This window comes from Corythoichthys intestinalis, chromosome 8 (assembly GCF_030265065.1).
Source record: "Corythoichthys intestinalis isolate RoL2023-P3 chromosome 8, ASM3026506v1, whole genome shotgun sequence".
Classification (NCBI taxonomy): domain Eukaryota; kingdom Metazoa; phylum Chordata; class Actinopteri; order Syngnathiformes; family Syngnathidae; genus Corythoichthys; species Corythoichthys intestinalis.
In genome coordinates, this window is record NC_080402.1 from 50,356,490 (window position 1) to 50,376,826 (window position 20,337).

Genomic DNA, 20,337 nt, shown 5'->3' on the forward strand with positions numbered 1-20,337 from the left:
TCGATCGAACCCCAGGGGTTTGGTGAGTAAGTCTAAGGGGTTCGGCAAAGGTAAAGAAACCTAGAGCTCTATTTTCTTATGCTGATTAAATCTTGACAAAGTGGCTTTTAAGGTCAGGTTTTGGACTGGTTTGCTCCCAATTTACAGACTTAATCCTGTTTTTTTAACTGCTAGTCCTTGAACTGATTGGAGGAGGAACTAGTTTGCTCAGTGGAAGGTTGACTCGCGCTTGTTATGAGGGAATACAACAGACCAATGGGCAGCGTGGTCTCAAATTTTTACCGGTTTATAAAACATGCTGTCAAAATGAGATTTTGAATGGGAATTTGCTAAATTTGCTTGCTAGGTTAGATATATTGGTATGGAATTTGGAAAAAAAAAAATTGTTTTATTATCAAATTCCGAAGGATTCGGTGAACCCACATGTGAAACTTGTGGGGTTTGGTACTTTTAGCAAGGTTAAGAACCAGTGGTTTGAGTTTTAATGAATTTTTTGGGTTGGTGTAATAACCTCACACTTGGTAGCAATACAGTATTTAAGAATGGAATGTGCTTAATAAAACTAACATACTAAAAGAACAAGATAGCAATAAAATTTCAGTCAGGTGGTCTGCATAAACATGCAAGTAGGGGAGAACAGGGTTTTGGGGGGGGGGGGGGCATATCTACATTTAGCAGGGTATTTCGCAAAAAACTCCACATTTTGCACGTTTCGGCAATGAAAGTAACTGTTCCTAAAAACTCCAACCAAAGTGAAGATTTGCAAATTCTGCGTTTGTAGTGTCATCATACGTACACTGATGCTGCATTTGAGGAAGGTGGAAGTCGGAGAGTTCCAACCTGCGACCAGGAAAAATATCATTGGAACGCCACTCGAACTGGGGAGTCCTAGTCGTGAAGTCGGGTGAAAAAAAGTACGCCGACCTTACGAGTTGCTTCAATCTGACGTCACTCGGAAATAGCGCTGCCCTTCGAAAAGCAGACCGTCAATCGATAAATTACACGATTATAAAAATATATTTAGTTGTATCAATCTATAATTAATTTATTCAACACAACTACCCATAAGAATATTATTTTTACTGACTTTGCGTGAGGATATGCCACTATCTCTTTATGAAGTTATATGATGATTTATACAAAAGATATTCCTTGATTTACAGAAATAAATCAAATTATACAAATATATCTGTATTTGGAGGTCAAATTGTCTTTCGATGGCCAAAATAAAAAATAGTCGCGATCTTTGCTGTTTATATTCGTTTAGAACGCTCTGAGGTCGCAACTGGTGCCATCCGAGTGGGAAAATGCCGACTTCCCACATTCCTCGAATGCAGCATGACAACCGAAGATTGAAAGCAACAATTTAGCGACGCAGATGGGCAAAAGCGGTAGTGTTTTGCCTTAATAAAGGTTGAAAAGTTGCTTTATCTAAGCGTCACTGTATGCGACAAACTTTGTTCCTACGTCACATTGGTCTCATATATCAACGTTTTCATTTGGAGTCAACATGGATACATCCGCAGCGGGCTTAGATCTAAATATTAGACAGGTGCTTTTTGCTTCCATTTATTTACAAACTTTTACAGTGCTCCATATTGAGTAACACCTGCGAAGAACGAGATTATGGACAATTATTTTTCGCCACCTCGCCATTCGAGGCATTTTTTTCCCGTCGTAGTCACCGACGCCGCTTTTGGGGCAAACCGGGATGCACGACCAACTGGTGGGAGAACTTCGAAGATTGACGCAAAAAAAAAAAAAAAAAAAAAAAAAAAATACTTTAGTAAAAGTACAAGTATCCAAGAAAAAAAAAATACTCAAGTAAAAGTAGAGAAGTAGTTGCTTTAAAATGTACAATTAAAAGGTAAAATTATTTTCTGCCAGTGCCAAAATGTAATATAAGTACACTGCTCAAAAAAATAAAGGGAACGCTAATGTAACATGTTGCAGATCTGACTGGATGAAATATTGTTATTAAATAATTTGTTCTTTCCATTGTTGAATGTGCTGAAAACAAATTCACACAAAAATTATCAATGAAAATCAACTGTATCAACCCATGGAGGTCTGGATTTGGAGTTATACTCAAGATGAAAGTGGAAAAACACACTACAGGCTGATCCAACTTTGATGTACAGTAATATCCTCTAAACAAGTCAAAATGAGGGTCCGTACTGTGTTTGGCCTCTGCCTGCTTGAATGACCTCCCTACAACGCCTGGGCATAGACTTCACTATCAGTTAACGGGGCTCGGGGCCTATTTTCAAAAATTTAAAATTCAAATATTTTCAAAACCAAAGCCGCTAGCGACCTAAAACCAAAACTGGCACCTCCCTTAGGCAAACATGAGTCTCCATGAGCAGCGTCAAAACAAAAATCAAAGTCGTTTCCTAATAAAATCCCGATTAGTTTCCAGATAGCAGACCAACGTTGAAAAGATGTTGGATCAACATTCCGCTGTCAATCTTTCGTTAAATTAACGTCACTTTCGTACCCTCAATTAATGCTGTTTCAACGTTCAAATCCTTACAAAACCTACACGTCATTTCGATTAATAATAACATTGGAACAACGCGGAATCAATGTTATGTTTTTGACCAAAACGCCCGCTCATCCATAATTCAATCATATTTCCCGGTAAATCATAAATCAACTATTTGTCAACATTAGTTCATCAACTATAAAACAATGTTTACCCAACCATCGCCTGACATACCATAGAACAACGTTGTTTCAACGTCACTTATCGTTAAAAATTTCAATGTCAACCGTACTGATGATTTTAATGGAAAATCAACGTTTATTCAATGTTGGTCTGCTATCTGGGTTATTTATATAAATATAACAAAACTTAAATGGCCATAAAAGTTCCAATTTTACACTGAATGCAGAGATAATCACCAATATTTTCAGGATCAATAGCAATATTTAAAATATAAGTTTTTGCCCGAAATAGCGACTTAGGTTTTTTTTTTAATGTAGTGGAAGTTTTCAGCAGCTAATAAATTACTCAATTTTTCTATGTACAATTACAACTTACTTCAGCACTTCTTGTAGGCAATTTGGCCCTCGTCGTTTTTAAATTGAAATGTTACATGAAATAAAACACGTAAAATGCGATTTTTTTATGTATGGACGCAGAAATGCCTAAATTACTTTTTTTTTTCTTCCAATAAATGGGCAGTTGGCTAAAAATTACCTGATCATTTGAATGTAAAGTTATGCAATTGTGTTTGGAAACAACATTGCGGCCATCACAAAACATAGAGCTTTTTAAGTTGAAAATTCTTGTAAATAAATGCGTACATCCTGGAATTTCTATACATATGAACATGAAATAGTTTAGATTCTTGGTTAAAAAAAAAAAAGCTGTAAATCATTTCACGTAAATATTTCAAGCTCAAGTTACGCTATTGTGTAATCCAACGTGGCGGCCGTCACAAAACAAAGAGGTTTTTAAATTGATAGTTCTTGTAAATAAATGCGTAAATCCCAGAATTTCTATAGATATAAACATAAAACAGTCTAGATTCTTGGTTAAAAGCAAAAAACCGGGCAGTTGTCATTCATTTCACGTAAATATTTCAAGCTAAATTTACGCTAATTTTTCCCCATTCACTTTTTCACATTTCACAACGTTTGCATGCATGGTGCTATTTTACATAATAATGACCTTGAATCCTTGACCAAATCAAACTTGAGACACTCCTGCCTGCTTGTATGCATTAAAACTTTTGTCCTTTTCCACCTAAATCCGGCGCTTGAACGCAGCGTGAGTTTATAGCAGTGAAAGCCTGGCCCGGCCCCCTACAGGGAGGCGTGGCGCAATGTCTGTAGGAGCAGTCTCGTCTACTGATGGTGAAGTCTATGGCCTGGGCATGCTCCTGATGAGGCGGCGGATGTTCTCCTTAGGAATCTCCACCCATCACTGAGCTCCTGGACAGTCTGAGGAGCAACCTGGAGGCCTGTAGGAGATTCCAGGAGATCGGTAGTTACTCTAGGAAAGCTGGACACGGCCATTCATGGTCCTTAAACCCTCAGCAGGATCGGTATCTGCTCCCTTGTACAATGAGGAACAGGATGAGCACTGCCAGACCCTACAAAGTGACCTCCAGCAGGTCACTGGTGTGAATGTTTCTGACCAAACAATAGTAACGGGCTACATGAGGATTGCCTGAGGGCCCAACAGGCCCTGTAGTGAGCCCGTGTTCACTGACCAGCACCGTAGAGTACGATTACCATTTGCCATAGACCACCAGAATTTGCAACTATGCCACAGGCTTAGTCTCTTCACTGATGAAAGAAAGTTCAACCTGAGCAACAGATGTGAAAGCGCCAGGAGGTCCTGTGGAGAACATAATGTTGCCTGCAACATCATTCGGTATGTCCGGTGTGGTGGTGGGTCAGTGATTGTCAGGGGAGGCATATCCATGGAAGGACACACAGACCTCTAAAGATTAGATAATGGCACCCTGACTGTTATTAGGTATCGGGATGAAATTCTTGGACCTCTTGTCATAAGCTATGCTTGTGCAGTGGGATCTGGGTTCCTCCTGGTCCACGACAACCCTCAACCTTATGTGGCTGCAGTATGCAAGCAGTTCCTAAAGGAGGAAGGAATTGATAACATTGACTGGACCCCACGTTCGCCTGACCTAAACCCAATAGAGCACCTCTTGAACATTAATGCCCTGGTCCAGATCTGGGAGGAGATCCCCCAGGACACCCTCCATCATCTTATTAGGAGCATACCCAGGCGTTGTAGGGAGGTCATACAGGCACGCAGAGGCCACACACACTATTGAGCCTGATTTTGACTTGTTTAAAGGACATTACATATACAGTAAATTGGATCAGCCTGTAGTGTGTTTTTCCACTTTGAGTAATTTTGAGTATAACTCCAAATCCAGACCTCCATTGGTTGATATATTTGATTTTCATTGATATGTTTTGTGATTTGTTGTCAGCACATTCAACTATGGAAAGAATAAAGTATTTAACAAAACTATTTCAGATGTTGTACTTTAGCTTTCCATTTTTTGAGCACTGTATATATACAGTCATGTTAAAAAATTAGGACACCCCATTAAATATTCAGTTCTTTATTAAGAAATGCTCACATATCAATGATCTTTTTATTTTTATCTCTGGAAAAGAAAGTTATTTAATTGCAGGTAAACAACAAAAAATACCATTGTTTTACTCATTAAACCAAATATATCAACAAAAATGCATATTTTAACTGGGGGGAAAAGTTAGGACACCCTACCACCTAATAGTTAGTGTTAGCCCCTTTGACTTCAATGAGACGCTTTATGTCACCATCTACCAGTTTTTGACATTGGTCTGACGAAGGTTTGCCCCATTCCTCAACGCAGAAAACTTTCAGCTGTGAGATTGAGGGGTTTCTTGCATTTAGAGCCTGTTTCAAGCCAACCCACAGCATCTTAATGGGATTAAGATCTGGGCTTTGACTCGGCCATTTCAGGACTCTCCATTTCTTCTTTTTCAGGAAGTCCTTGTGTGATTTACTGGTATGATTTGGGTCATTGTCATGTTGCAGGGTCCAGTTTTGCTTCAGCTTAAATTTTTGCACAGACGATTGTTGATGTTCCTCAAGCACCCTATGATACATGATAGAATTCATGGTGGATTCTATAATAGTGAGGTGGCCAGGTCCTGCTGTAGCAAAGCATCCCCAAACCATGACAGTTCCACCTCCATGCTTCACAGTTGGTATGAGCTTCTTTTCCTGGAATGCTGTATTTGGTTTACGCCAAACATGTCCTCTGTTCTGTTGTCCAAATAATTAAATTTTAAGATTCATCTGTCCAAAGACCATTTTTCCAGAGGTCCTGGTCTTTGTCTACATTCTCTCTGGCAAACTTCAGTCTGGCCTTCATTTCTTCTTGGAGAGCAAAGGTTTCCTCCTTGCACACCTCCCGTGAAGGTTATAGTTGTGAAGTCTCTTTCTGATTGTAGAAGCATGCACTTTCGCATCAACAGTAGCAAGAGCCTGCTGTAGGTCCCGTGATGACATTTTTGGGTTTTTGGAGACTTCTTTTAGCATCTTGTGATCTGCTGTTGGGGTGAACTTGCTTGGACGGCCAGATCTGGGCATGTTGGCAATTGTTTTGAATGTCCTCCACTTGTAGACTATTTTCCGGACAGTGGAATGGCTGATTTTATACTCTTTTGAGATCTTTTGAATCCCTTACCAAGCGTCTACAATCTTCTTTCTGAAGACCTCAGGCAGCTCCTTTGATCTCACCATGGTGTTTTCTCTCACTTCAACTGTCAGGGACACACCAATTTAAATGTGAGATTTAAATAAGTCAAGCTTCCTTCAAGACATTGGGTAATGATGTTCTAATCATTTGCACCTCGTGTGATACACTTGTGTGTGACTTTAGCCATTTTAAGTGGGATTGAATGTGGAGGTGTCCTCCTAATTTATTCCTCAAAAGAAATTTCATTTATGTAAAATGACATTTTACAGAGAGTTATAAAAATATTTGTTTCAGTTTTATTTGTTGATATCGCCAAAACTTTGCTTAATGGCGGATTGCAAGCAACTATCAGGTGCATACCGCCACCTACTGTACAAGAGTGTGGTAGTTTTTATTGGTCGATATGTTGTTCAACTGCCTAATCTTGCCTGTACTCGTGTTGCTGCCTCTAGTGCTCAGTTACGGTATAGTTGCAGGGGTTTTATCGACTGCGCCAGATGCATGAAAACAAACTATTAATTCACAATGACAAAAAAGGAAAACAAACAAAAGTAACATGTAACGCAAGTGACAATTTTGAAAAGTAGTGGAGTAAAAAGATAGATATACATAGATACCTGCTGTTTAAAAAGTAGTGAAGTAAAAGTAAAAGGTATCACTTTATATTTGTACTGAAGTACATTTTTGTGTATCTGTACTTATGTAGAGAAACAAAGTACTTTTACTTCCCTTCATTCCACCACTGCTTACAATTAACTAACAAACTGTACGAAATTTGTTGAAACCGACTATTTAAACCCCTGCTATGTTCCTCTTTATTTCAGGTAATTGTGTAAATACAAGAACTTAACCCAAATTAAATTAGGATATGAATTAAAAGAAAGACGTTAAAAAAATATATATATATATATATATGTTATAAAAAAAAATGAAATAGGTCCTTTTTACTTTAAATATATATATATATATATATATATATATATATATATATATTTTTTTTTTTTTCCCCCAAATATTTTATTTTTAATTAGTTTTCCGTCTTGGCTTCCATTTTATTTTATTTTTTCATTTTTTATTTTTTTTTAAACATTTGTTTGATTTATTTACCGTCCAATTTTTAGTTGCATTTTTCAATGTAATCCTCTATATTATATATATTCTTGTTTTCTGTTATTATTTTCATGTACTTATGTCAAAATATTATTTATATCGGGTTTTTTTTGTTGGTATTATTTATAACGTCTAAACTGGTTTACTTTCACTTTAACGCGCCTCAAGGAAACTATGTAGACCGGCGAGACAACCAATGGAATCATTCTTCAAGAGCCAATCACATTCGCGTATTCGGTCACATGGGCCTAGGGGTTAGTGTGATCTCGCTATTATTCCAATTTTGTGTAGTCACCCCGAAAGATAGTCATTGAAGAAGTAAAGCGATACTCACTTAAATTTTCTGTTCGTGACAATAAGACGACAACAACTCCACAATGGTAAGCACACTCAACATTATTGAACGCCATGTTTAAAACAACAAACTTTTTTTTTTTAGTGTAGGGAGAACCCGCCTAGAAGCTAATCGTCATTCAGCATGTCCATCGCCGCCAACAGAATTTTGTTGTACTGGATTTACTCCAATTTAAAAGGGAAATAACAATTTCAAAATGTATATCGAAGTAGTAAAATATGGTATACCTGTAAGTGACGTGCTTGTTTTTCTGCTATCACGATAATATGGTGATTGCTAAATTATTTCCCTTTCGATGTCTGTTTAATAATTGGGGAGAAATCGTTTGCCCGACCCATTGCATCTGGGAGTGTTTTTTAATGCTGCAAAACCAAATGGTTTTTAAAGTGAAAGTCATTAAAATGTATTCTGGTACATATTCCATCCTAAAAGTGAGCTATTGTCGATGTTAGTCAAACTAATGAGATGTAGGCTTTTTGTTTAACTCTTTCAGTGCTATTGACGGTGACATACGTCCAACCATGTATCACTTCTTATCCTTCTGCTGTGAATTTAACCGAGTTCATCACTAGTAGACGTCGAATCCATCCTCCCACTTCAAATAGATTGGACGTCTATCGCCGTCAAAGGCAGCCAATGAGTTAATAAAGCAAAAAAAAAAAAAAAAAAAAAAAAAAAAACGGGTCCCACTGACCCAAACACCAGCCAAGAGGCAAAGCCTCATCATTTCCTTCTGAGGCATAACCACCAGGATTTTTGAGGCACTTCTGATATTGCTATAGATATCACGATATTGTGAATATTTCGACATCCCTACAATACAACCTATAAAGTATAAATGTTCAATTACATGTTAAAAGTCATATTTTTGTTCTACTTCTAGTTGAGAGGAATGTATATACGGATAATATAAACAAGGGGTCATTTGCATAAAATGACCATCAAATGTGATCTGATCTTTGTCAAAATTACACAGATGTAAAAACAGTGTCTGCTTTAACTAAAACCACCCATTAATTCATAGGTTTTCATATTTTAATGAGGATAGCATGCAAACAATGACAGAAAGGGGGGGGGGGGATAAATAAGTGAACCCTCTTCCTAAGGAGACTTCAAGAGCAAGTGGAACCAATTTTTACCAAATATTTTAAGTCAGGTGTGTACCCAATCACTGATGAGTGGTTTAAAGCTGCCCTGCCCACTATAAAACACACACCTGGTAAGAATTGTCTTGATGAGAAGTATTGTCTGATGTGCATCATGTCCCTGTCAAAAGAGCTGTCTGAAGACGTGCAATCAAGGATTATAGAGCTGGGAAAGGATACAAAATGATCTCGGACAGTCTGGATGTTCATCAATCGACAGTCAGAGAAGTTGTCTACAATTGGAGAGAGTTCAGCACTGTTGCTTCTCTCCCAAGGACTGGCTGTCGACCAAAGATGAGGCCAAGATTTCAGCACAGAATACTCTGAGAGGTTAAAAAAAAAAAAAAAACCTAGAGTGTCTGCTTGAGACTCACAGAAATCACTGGCACAGTCTCTGTGCATACATCAACTATATGTAAAACTATGGTCAAGAATGGTGTTCATGGGAGGACTCCACGGAGGAAGGCACTGCTGCCTATAAAAAACATTGTTGCTCGTTTAATGTTGCAAAAAGGCACTTGGACACTACACAGAGGTTTTGGCAAAATATTTTGTGGGCTGATGAAACCAAAGTTGGTTTGGGAGTAACACACAATGTTATGTGTGGGGGGAAAAATGGAACAGCTCACCAACATCAACACCTCATCCCCACCGTGAAGCATGGTGAACGGAGCATCATGATTTGGGGCTGTTTTGCTGCCTCGGGGCCTGGCCAACTTGCAATCATTAGTGGAAGAATGAATTCAAAAGTTCATCAGGATGTTTTACAGGAAAACCTGAGGCCATGTGTCAGACAGTTGAAGCTAAAAAGAGGTTGGATGCTGCAACAAAACAATGATCCAAAACACAAAAGTCAATCAACTTCAAATTGGTTTCAGAAGAAAAATACACGTTCTGGAGTGGCCAAGTCAAAGTCCAGACTTGAACCCCATTGAGATGCTGTGGCATGACCTAAAGACAGCGATTCATGCCAGACATCCCAGGAATCTGACTGAACTACAGCAGTGTTGTAGAGAAGAATGGGCCAAGATTAGTCCTGATCGATGTTCCAAACTGATCTGCAGCTACATTAAGCGTCTGGTTGAAGCTATTTCTGCCAAAGGGGGGGCACAAAATATTACTTATTTTCCCCTTCTGTCATTTTTTTTGCATACTTTCATCGTTAAAATATGCAAATCTATAAATGTTTGGGTGGTTTTAGTTAAAGCAGACACTGTTTTTTCATATTTGTGATTTTGAAAAAGATCAGATCACATTTGGTGATTTTATGCATAAATGTGAGAAATTCCAAAAGGTTCAGATAATTTTTCATACCACTGTGTATCGCGATGGTTATCAATATGCTCCTGCCAAGACTATATATATCCTTTTTAAAAAGGTGTCTCTGTTGGAAGAAAAAAACAGAACAAAAAATCGAACCAACAGGCTGCTACGTAAATCTTCCACTAGAATGTTAGCTCATTACCAATAGAATAGTGTCTACGTTAGCCGGATTTTAGGACATTTACAGATCACTTACTGTTTGTTCTGAGTTACCATTTATTTGGAAACACTCCCAGGTCACTTATTGTTCAGTAACCCAAAATGAACAGTAAGCGACCCACAAATGCCCCAAATTCAACAGGAAGTGACCCAAATATGCCGCTAAATCTACCTTCCACGGACCAAACGACCAAACCAGTTCATCTTCCCATCAGATCGAGGACTAGCGGTTAAGCTTCCTGTAGCAGCTTGTCATCAAGCTGCTGCGGGGTCCTTCCAGGGTTGTACGGTCAGTCAGTGGTGGCCACACAGATGCCTGATCAAAATGCTTTTTTATCGGCTTTTTTCTTGTTAATTGGCTGATTGCCGATGTTGGGGGGGGGGGGGGGGGCATATACTGTATAGTCCCGATATATCGAGCATTAAATGAGATTTGCTGATATCTTTAGAAATCCTGTCAGAGGGTCCAACCCCTAATGTAAACTACGCTTAATTTAGATTGTACATAACTCTTAAATGTTTTAAGTGTCATGTCCTGATGTATTTATCCCCCACATACTGCATTGTGTTACCAAAGTGACTAAAGAAGGGAATGCAAGATTTTGTATATTTTTAAGATTATTTCTGCATGAAGTATTTTATTACTTTTCGTTTCTCCATGCAGTCTATTATGTCCTACAACGGAGGGGCCGTCATGGCCATGAGGGGGAAGAACTGCGTGGCCGTCGCATCTGACCTCCGATTCGGCATCCAGGGTCAGATGGTTACGGCAGACTTCGAGAAGGTCTTCCCCATGGGCGAGAGGCTATACATCGGATTAGCCGGGCTGGCCACTGATGTTCAGACAGTGTAAGAAATGCGCAAAACGGTTAGAGTCTGGTTCGTGGCTCATCGTCGTTCGTCTTTTTTATCGTCTAGATCTCAGAGGCTAAAATTCCGATTGAACCTTTACGAGCTGAAGGAGGGTCGCCAGATCAAGCCCAAGACTTTCATGAGCATGGTGTCCAACTTACTCTATGAAAGGAGGTGTGTTCATTTTTACGGTTAGTCCGGAAAGCTGCATACAGAACAGACTAGATAAACGTCACAAGGATTTTCTTCCTTCTAGGTTCGGGCCCTACTACGTCGAGCCTGTGATTGCCGGGCTCGATCCGAAGACCTTTGAGCCCTTTATCTGCTCCTTGGATTTGATCGGATGTCCCATGGTGACCGAGGACTTTGTCGTGAGCGGCACTTGCTCGGAGCAGATGTACGGCATGTGTGAGTCTTTGTGGGAACCGGAGATGGTAAGTTGAGTGTCAAAAGTGGAAATCTTTTTAGAGTATATCAAGTTACATTGTAAAAATTATCACACAGGAACCCGATGACCTGTTTGAGACCATCTCGCAGGCCATGCTGAACGCCGTTGATCGGGACGCAGTGTCCGGCATGGGTGTAGTCGTACATGTCATGTAAGTATGAAGACAATTTGTGCATCCTATGGAGCAATGAGTCGCAGTAGTTGATGGGTTGTTTTTCTCCAACAGCGAAAAAGATAAGATCACCACAAGAACGTTGAAAGCGAGGATGGATTGAAACACCATGCATCACAGTACATTTTGGATAAATAAACATGTTTACGCATTTTCGTGTTGTCAATTTATCAAGTTGTTCTTTGAGATACTTATTGTAACTACAGGTTGAATAAACAAGAATATTGTGAAAACAATTCGAGTGATTCAAATTGAAAATGGTAAATTGTGTGGATTTACGTCAATGGAGAAATTAAAAAATGTATTTTTTTGAAATGCACCAAACAGCTTACTTATTTTAATAAGTGCACGTACAGCTACGTTTACTTTATCATTACATTATCATAAAAACAAAAAAAAATTAAACTTACCTGTTTTTACTCCACACAATAGTTTAGTAATCTCTCAAGAAAATGCTCATCACACCCCCTAAACGTCTTATACTAATTGTTTTTTTAACCCTAGATTAAAGGGTAAATTTCAACGTTATGTATATGTGTATACTTGCTATAACACATTGCTTCCTTCCACACTATTTTCTTTAACACACAAAAGTACACAATATTTAAAAGGTGCGTCTTATTAGATTGAGTTTGTTAATGTCTGCAATGAAAAATGTATTCAGGGGGCTCCTGATTAATGGTGCACACTTTATACTAGAGGCTAATTCCAGGAAAATTCAAATTTGTACACATCAACACAATTCAATGTTAAATGCAAAATATCAGTTGAATGTATGCCAACCACAACTACCACAATTCATCACATGCTTTGCATGGACTTTGGAGTGAATGACAGTATAACACATTTCTCCAATAAATTGAACCACATGTGCCTCGCATGGCAAATTGTCAATATGTATTTAGTTGTATTTGGGCCATCGTTATCGGACCACTATTTAGAAGCTGAGGAACTGAAACAGCACTTTAAATCAAATCAAACTGTTGCGGTTGGGGGTGGCGTCCTGTCCCTGTGCGTTGAACCGATCAGATAAACCAGTTTGTGTATATAAGGTCCACCGTAACCAACATTGGCGACCTAAAACCAGAGATTACCTGCAGAAGAGCAGTCTCTGGAAAGCACTCTGGCAGTAACAGACCATCTCCCGTAAGACAAAGCTCAGAATTTACAACTCGGTCGTACTTTCTATTCTGCTATATGGCACCAGAAACATGGCCCTCAAAAAAGACCGGCTGCTAGACTTGATGGCAAGGCCCTCAGAACCATCAAAAGCATGAGGTGACCCCAGTGGATTCCAGCCGAACACTCAGACTCCTGGCTCAAAATGGCCAGCAGTGGAAAAAACAGCATTTTACTGATGTGACGTGAAGTCAATTTGAAAGAAAAAAATGGCTGCCAGGTCCAATTGGGTGGTAGGCAGACCCGTACCCTCCATAAGGCGAGCTAGGCAAATGCCTAGGGGCGCCCCAACGTCCAAAAGGGCATCAAGAAAAATGTTCAAATAATATTTGATGACAGCAGTATTCAAAAAAATTATACTAGACAATAAAACAAAAGAACAAAACATATCGTAATATGTCTTTAAATAATAATGAAACCAATTTTCTAGTGTGCCTTCTGCCCATTTCACTGTTTGCTGTGATGCGATAAGTCTCCCCCCCCTCGCTCCCACAGACCAGCGAGCTACCTGAAGGTGCTATTTTTAGCCTCTGCAATTGAGCGACGTTACGGTGACGAGTTGACGTCATGAAAAGACGAAAGCCAACAAAAGACTTGCCTGGCACAGCCAGACTGTTCTATTTCATTCCTTCTGACCGCCAGAGGGCGGTGCTTAGCACCTGGATATCTACGTGTGCGCCGCACAAAGGTCGAGAATAAAATACCAACAAAGTCACGCCATTGGACGTGACCTGGGTGACGTCAGAGGTCGATAAGAGCCCCGCTCACCCAGCACTAGTTCCTTTTTCTACATTTTCGCATCGGCGAAGGTCGTATTACCGTGTTTGTACCGCGCTCGCCGGAAGCCTCGAAACCGGCTTGGTTGGAGCTACGTGGATTACGTCCTCCAGAGGCTGCGAGCTGCGGCTGGACTCTCGGTTTCTTCACGTTCTGGATTATCTTCAGTTGCGTATTTTCTGTGAGTGTTTTCCGCTCCGGACACTATTGATTGTATTGTTGTGAGTATATTTCGCTCTGATACGCTAATGTAGCACCGCGGCTATTTCCACCAATCCTGCGGGCCCGCACTGGCTAATGTGTCGCCGCGGCGGTTTCTTCCGAACCGGGTTATTGATTAGGCTGTGAGTGTTTCCCGCTCCGCGCCATTTTTGTTTGGTGTGCCGTGAGTGTTTACTCGCTCTTTGCATTTATACAACGGGAGTGTTTTACTCACTCTTTGCATTTCTACAACGGGAGTGTGTGAGTGTATTTTCGCTCCGCGCCTCCTCCAGCTGTAACCGAGTGGCTTGTTTGCTTCGAGCCTCAATACTGTGGACTGGTCCTCGAGTGTTATTCGCTCAGGGAGCCTCGTACTTTGCTGACTCACTCCGGAGTTTGTTTAGCCCACCTGAGCCCAGAAGACGGACACACTTTATGCCCGTCGTGTTTAGGTGTTGGGCATTTAAGAAAGGCGCTCACCGAGGAAGCGTGTCTTAATTGTGTCTGCATCCCGTTGTCAGAAAGGTCCGCTAGACTGGCTTTGGTGGAAAATGAAATTTCTCACGGCGCGTTGGCGTCGAGCCCAAAAAAGACGACCAAGCGCCATAAGAAGCAGCATGTTGAGGCCACCTCATCAAAGAAGGCTTGTGATACCGACCACATGCTATCTGCTAAGGTTGACACTTTGGCCTCTGAGTTCGCTCAGATTAAATCATTACTCCTGAATTTACAGCCAGGGGGGGATATGTGTGCAAACACAGGTGTCATTGATAGCATGCCTGAGCAGGAGCACTGCAGTGTAGTTGGCCACCTGGAAGAGGACGTTGTGTCCATAGCAGCAAGTGACTCGCTGTTTAGGACCGGAGATGTTACCTATGGTGGTGACCTTGACATCGGGCCTTCTCCATGCCCCTCGGTAGCAGACTCTGACACTTCCGAGTCCCTACCCCCAGACTCTAGTCCTGGTTTGTCTTTCATAAAGCAAACTGTCCAATTAGCCCTTTCACAACTGGGTATTGAGACACTACCAGCTGAGAATTCGGTTTCTAGTGCCTTCTTTAAGACCGCTCAAAAACCACAATTCTGTGTGCCAGCATCACAACCCTATATCAAAGAGCTTCAGCTTTGCTGGACAGATCCTAAGTTGTCCACCCACTTGTCCCAAGACTGTAGGGCACTCAGCTCTATGCATGATGCTGCTCAATATGGGTTAAACAAGATGCCGTCGGTGGACAGCATTGTCGCGAGCCTGATAGTGGACCCAGCAGATGCTGCCCGCACAGAGGCACGATGCCCGCGCCCACAGTGCCGGGTGACTGATGATCTCCTTACCAAGGCCTATGATGTTGCGGCTCGGATTGGCCGCTTGGGTAATACATTTTACCACCTTGCCCTGGCCCTTTCACAGTCATTGAGGGTTGCAGGTGTCAATGAAAGTTTACAGAACCTGAGCGATGCTTCCCTCCAGACATTTGCATATATGTCCGGAGAACTTGGCAGACTCATGTCGACACTTACTGTGACCAGACGCCAAGTATGGTTGGCACAGTCTCCTCTGACTGAGTCGTGTAGGGGTGCGCTTTGCACTCTACCTGTTGTTCCGGGTCAAGTGTTTGGCCCAGCAGCCCAACAAACCCTTGAGAGAGCTGTGGAAGCCAACAGGTCCCGGCAACAGTTTGTTGACCTGCAACGAGCTTCCAGGCCCCCCCACAGACGTGCTCCTACCTATCACTCTGCAACCAGGGCTCCACCTGCGCCGAGAACTGCACGTCCAGTTTCTGCGGATGGACATTCCTCTCTACGGCCTGTTTTTCGGGAGCCGACAGGAAGACCTCCAAGAGCCGACCGATTTCACAGACTTCAACACACTCGCCCCTCCAAGCCCTATACCGCTAGTAGGGGCAGGAACGGTAGAGTTTGACTACCATTGCCAGGGCCTCAGCCGTTTTACCAAACACCATCTCAGACGCTGGGTCGCCCTTGTTCCAGACCCATGGGTCATTTCAACTCTGTTCAGAGGTTACACTATTCAGTTCAAGCGTCGTCCCCCAAAGTTCAATGGGGTGAAGACAACAGTTGTGTCAGATCCAGGGAAACGTATGGCCCTCAGAAAAGAGATCGTAGAACTCTTACAGAAGGAAGCTATAGAGTTGGTTCCCAGTTCAAACCTGTTGAAAGGGTTTTATTCAATTTATTTTCTTGTTCAGAAGAAGGACGGCGGATTTCGCCCTATCCTCGACCTGAGCTCACTAAATTGTTACCTCAAGCGTCTAAAATTTCACATGCTTCGCACGACGGACGTTCTCCAATCAATCACTCAAGGAGACTGGTTTACAAGTGTGGATTTAAAGGACGCCCATTTTCACGTGCCAGTGGTACCACACCACAGGCCTTTCCTTCGCTTTGCCTTCGAAGGAAAAGCATACCAATACAGAGTGCTGCCATTCGGCCTCTCTCTTGCTCCCGGGACATTTACAAGATGCATGGCTGCGGCGCTGGCCCCCCTGCAGAGCTGCGGCCTCAGAATTCTTCCTTACTTGAACGATTGGCTTGTGTGTTCACAGACTCGGGAACAAGCTCTCAGCCACACCACGCTGCTGTTGGGCCATGTGAAGCAACTAGGTCTCAAGGTAAACCTTTCGAAAAGTCATTTGATTCCCAGCCAACATGTGATTTTCATCGGCATGAGCTTAAGCTCCTTAACTATGACCGCCTCTCCGTCGCCACAAAGGGTGGACGACGTTCTCCGAACGGTCACGCGTGTCAGACACAGTGCGAGTCTGTCATACGGGACCGTCCTCCAGTTGTTGGGGAAACTGACTGCACTATCAATTGTGGTGCCATTGGGGCTTTTGTTTTTGCGCCCGTTACAGGTTTGGATGAACGGTTTGGGATTGGATCCCACCCGACATCAACGCAGACTTGTGACTCTCTCAGGGCGTTGTCATCGACTTCTAAGGCCCTGGATGGACAGGCAGTTCATATGCAAAGGGGTCACGTTAGGTTCTCTTCCCTCACGCCGAGAAGTGGTTGTAACGGATGCGTCACTTTCAGGCTGGGGTGCACTGTGGAACCACAGGACGATCAGGGGTGTTTGGTCCCCACTGGAGAGACTTTGTCACATAAATGTATTGGAGCTTCGTGCTGTTCGACTTGGTCTCAAGCATTTTCTCCCTGCGCTGAGTGGAAAGCATGTTCTGGTTCGGTTGGACAATACGTCCACTGTCTACCATATAAACCACCAAGGGGGGACCAGAGCTCCTCTCTCACTGGTGGAGGCTCAAAAACTTCTCCTGTGGGCTTTTCCACACCTTCTGAGTCTCAGGGCAGTCCATCTTCCGGGGGTGCGGAACTGTGCAGCAGACTTACTCTCCAGGCAGAAACCACCGCCTGGGGAGTGGAGGTTGAACCCTGCTGTGGTTCAGGAGATATGGGGGAGGTTCGGTGTTGCAGAGGTGGACCTCTTCGCTTCAGAAGCAACCACTCATTGTGAACTGTGGTTTTCCCTTGCGGAACCGAACAGTCCACTAGGTCAGGATGCCCTAGCACACTCATGGCCAGACTCTCTCCTGTATGCGTTTCCGCCTCTTCCTCTCTTAATGGTGACTCTGCACAGAATCAGCCAGAGCAATCACAGGGTGTTGTTGGTCGCTCCGTTCTGGCCAGGAAGAATGTGGTTTCCGTTGATTCTCAAACATCTCAATGGAGATCCTTGGCCTCTGCCCCAGAGAATGGACCTGTTGTCCCAGTTGGAGGGGAGCATCTGGCACCCCCACCCGGAGCGTCTTCACCTGTACCTGTGGCCTCTGAAGGGCCGGACTCTCTGTTAGAGTCCTGTACAGAGGCGGTTGTACAAACTGTACTTGATGCTCGTGCGACATCCACGAGGGCGCTTTACAGTAACAGGCGGAGACTGTTCAATAAATGGTGTAAGGATCACAATGTGGATCCTGTGCGATGCTCTGTGCCAATATTACTTAGCTATTTACAAGAACGTCTTGATAAGGGACTTTCTGTATCAACCTTAAAAGTGTACGTGGCTGCGATAGCCACACACCATGTTTTGGTGGATGGCCGAGCAGTGGGCTCTCATTCCCTGGTGTGTCGGTTTTTGAAGGGTGCCCTTCGTCGACGGCCTCCAAGATTACCACGCGTCCCCACGTGGGACCTTCCATTAGTCCTGGAGGGTTTGTGTTCAACCCCTTTTGAGCCTTTGAATGGGGCTGACCTTAAGTGGGTCGCAATTACTTCAGCGAAACGAGTGAGTGAATTACATGCTTTATCGATTTCTCCGAACTGTTTAAGGTGGAATCCTGACTGTTCTGGGGTTACATTATGGCCCAATCAGAGTTTTCTACCGAAGAGACTTTCAGCCTTTCACATTAACCAGCCAGTTAACCTGGCTGTGTTTAACGATGTGAGTGAACCTGACGGACATTTGCAAAGTTTGCTATGTCCTGTTCGTATGCTGAAGCACTATATTAGCGTGACTGCAAGCACTCGTAAAACAGATGCTCTTTTTGTATGTTTTGGTGACAAAAATAAAGGCTGCACAGTCTCGAAGCAACGCTTGTCACATTGGGTTGTCGAAGCTATTCTTCAGGCCTATGAATCCAAAGGTCTTCAGCCTCCTAAAGTCACGTGCCATTCCACAAGGAAGATGGCAACTTCCTGGGCAGCACTGAGAGCTGAATGACATCTGTTCCGCAGCAACGTGGGCATCGTCTTGTACGTTCGCCCGCTTCTACAGAGTGAATGTGGCAGCTCCTCACCCGGTAGCTTCAGTAGTGCTGTCGGCTTCCTCTCACCGAGACTGATCCTCGGTATGTGTGGTGTCTTCGTGACATTGTTGGTATAAAGTCATCCAGGTGCTAAGCACCGCCCTCTGGCGGTCAGAAGGAATGAAATAGAACGAGAGTTACTTCTGTAACTAAGGTTCTATGAATTCCGGATGACCGCCAGAGCTGCCTGTCACTCAGACTCCCTGCGAGTACATTCCGAAAAGGAACTAGTGCTGGGTGAGCGGGGCTCTTATCGACCTCTGACGTCACCCAGGTCACGTCCAATGGCGTGACTTTGTTGGTATTTTATTCTCGACCTTTGTGCTGCGCACACGTAGATATCCAGGTGCTAAGCACCGCCCTCTGGCGGTCATCCGGAATTCATAGAACCTTAGTTACAGAAGTAACTCTCGTTCTCCTTGTATTTTTCAAACACCGGGAGTACAGTCTGGGACCCTGCTCTTCATTGGCCTCTCGAGCCCGAAATAAAGTAACCGTGCAATCTGATTTGTTTATTTGCGGCGTAACGGGCTCTTAATGAGCAACGTCACTCTTGTGCGTCAGAAGTTGTCTCCAAAACAACACTGAGGATGAACGGGAGAGCCGATAATATGTTCCGTTCCGGGGTAAATTCAGTTTTAAATGAACAAAAACACATTGAGTCGCTAAAACCCCAGCAACTGACATCACTAGACATACTCCACAGGAGAGCTCCGGCAAAGGGCGATGGGACGGATGGCTGGGTAGAAATTCCATGCTGCGGTTCCACTCCCCCAAGCCAAGCGCTCCTATTTTAATGCATACTTTGCACTACCCTCCCCTCACAATCCCATCACGGTGCTGGGTAATGGCTGCCAGCCGGGAACCTGGCAGCATCAGTAATAGGGTGGTAGGCGAGTCCCACACTTTTTCTCTATGGCGTGGCTCCTGGGGCGATGGCTCCTTTGCTGGGCTGCGGGAGGAGGGATGGGCTGCACTGAACCCCTTCGCCCTCCTTCCCCGTGCTGGCTGGGTAGGGGCCGTGGCCCTGGGTTGGCGCCCGCGTGGCGTCTCAGCTCGTCTGCGTGGCTGTCGCGCGTTTGGTGGGGCTCGCGTACGACTGGATGTGATAGGGCGCGCTTGGGTGGGGGGTTCCGGTGCCGGGATTGGCGATGGGGCGGTGTAGGGTCGGTCGCCAACGGGCTTACACTCACAAGGGATTCACACGATTACTGGGTTCTAGATCACAGAGCTGATTTGTGCACACACTACCCCTTTCAATCACTTAGCTTATAGACTCCCCCACCCCCGTCCCACTCTTTCCCTAGTCAACAGGCCCCCCACATGGTGTCAACCGTAAATACATCTAGCTGACGATAGCAGCAACATATTAGTAGTTAGTGTAGACTTTCAATGTATTTCTTGTTGTGTTTCTTTTCTTTCTTGTGTTCCTCTTCTTCTGTTCCCCCATAACCCCTTCCTGTTCGCTGCTTTGTCATAATAAATGAGGTAGGTTGAATGATCACAATGGGAGTATGTCATACTCTCAATGTGAAACATTAAAACTGTTCAGACCAACCGGGGACTTAGACTTCCATTCTCCATGTCAAACAGCTGAACAGG

At 43.2% G+C, this 20,337-nt stretch overlaps 1 protein-coding gene across 3 annotated transcripts; it reads left to right on the plus strand.

The window, feature by feature from the left end:
- Positions 1 to 1,455: 1,455 nt before the first annotated feature.
- Positions 1,456 to 11,949, plus strand: psmb3 (proteasome 20S subunit beta 3). 3 transcript variants are annotated; one of them, XM_057844783.1, is made up of 6 exons: positions 1,456 to 1,552; positions 10,990 to 11,174; positions 11,244 to 11,351; positions 11,434 to 11,611; positions 11,682 to 11,776; positions 11,852 to 11,949. In XM_057844783.1, exons 1-6 carry the CDS (start codon positions 1,511 to 1,513, stop codon positions 11,898 to 11,900), a joined length of 657 nt encoding a protein of 218 aa, XP_057700766.1. In that variant the 5' UTR covers positions 1,456 to 1,510; the 3' UTR covers positions 11,901 to 11,949. The 3 variants fall into 3 exon arrangements, with proteins under 3 accessions (XP_057700766.1, XP_057700767.1, XP_057700768.1); XM_057844784.1 differs by lacking the exon at positions 1,456 to 1,552 and adding an exon at positions 1,565 to 1,726; XM_057844785.1 differs by lacking the exon at positions 1,456 to 1,552 and adding an exon at positions 7,560 to 7,723.
- Positions 11,950 to 20,337: the final 8,388 nt, after the last annotated feature.

What these genes read in the sequence shown, in the direction of transcription:
- psmb3 (XM_057844783.1), top strand. Translation starts at nt 1,511, where the DNA reads ATGGATACATCCGCAGCGGGCTTAGATCTAAATATTAGACAG. An exon ending in TAGATCTAAATATTAGACAG is followed by an intron (nt 1,553 to 10,989) that starts GTGCTTTTTGCT and finishes TTCTCCATGCAG; the next exon opens with TCTATTATGTCCTACAACGG. An exon ending in GGTGTAGTCGTACATGTCAT is followed by an intron (nt 11,777 to 11,851) that starts GTAAGTATGAAG and finishes TTTCTCCAACAG; the next exon opens with CGAAAAAGATAAGATCACCA.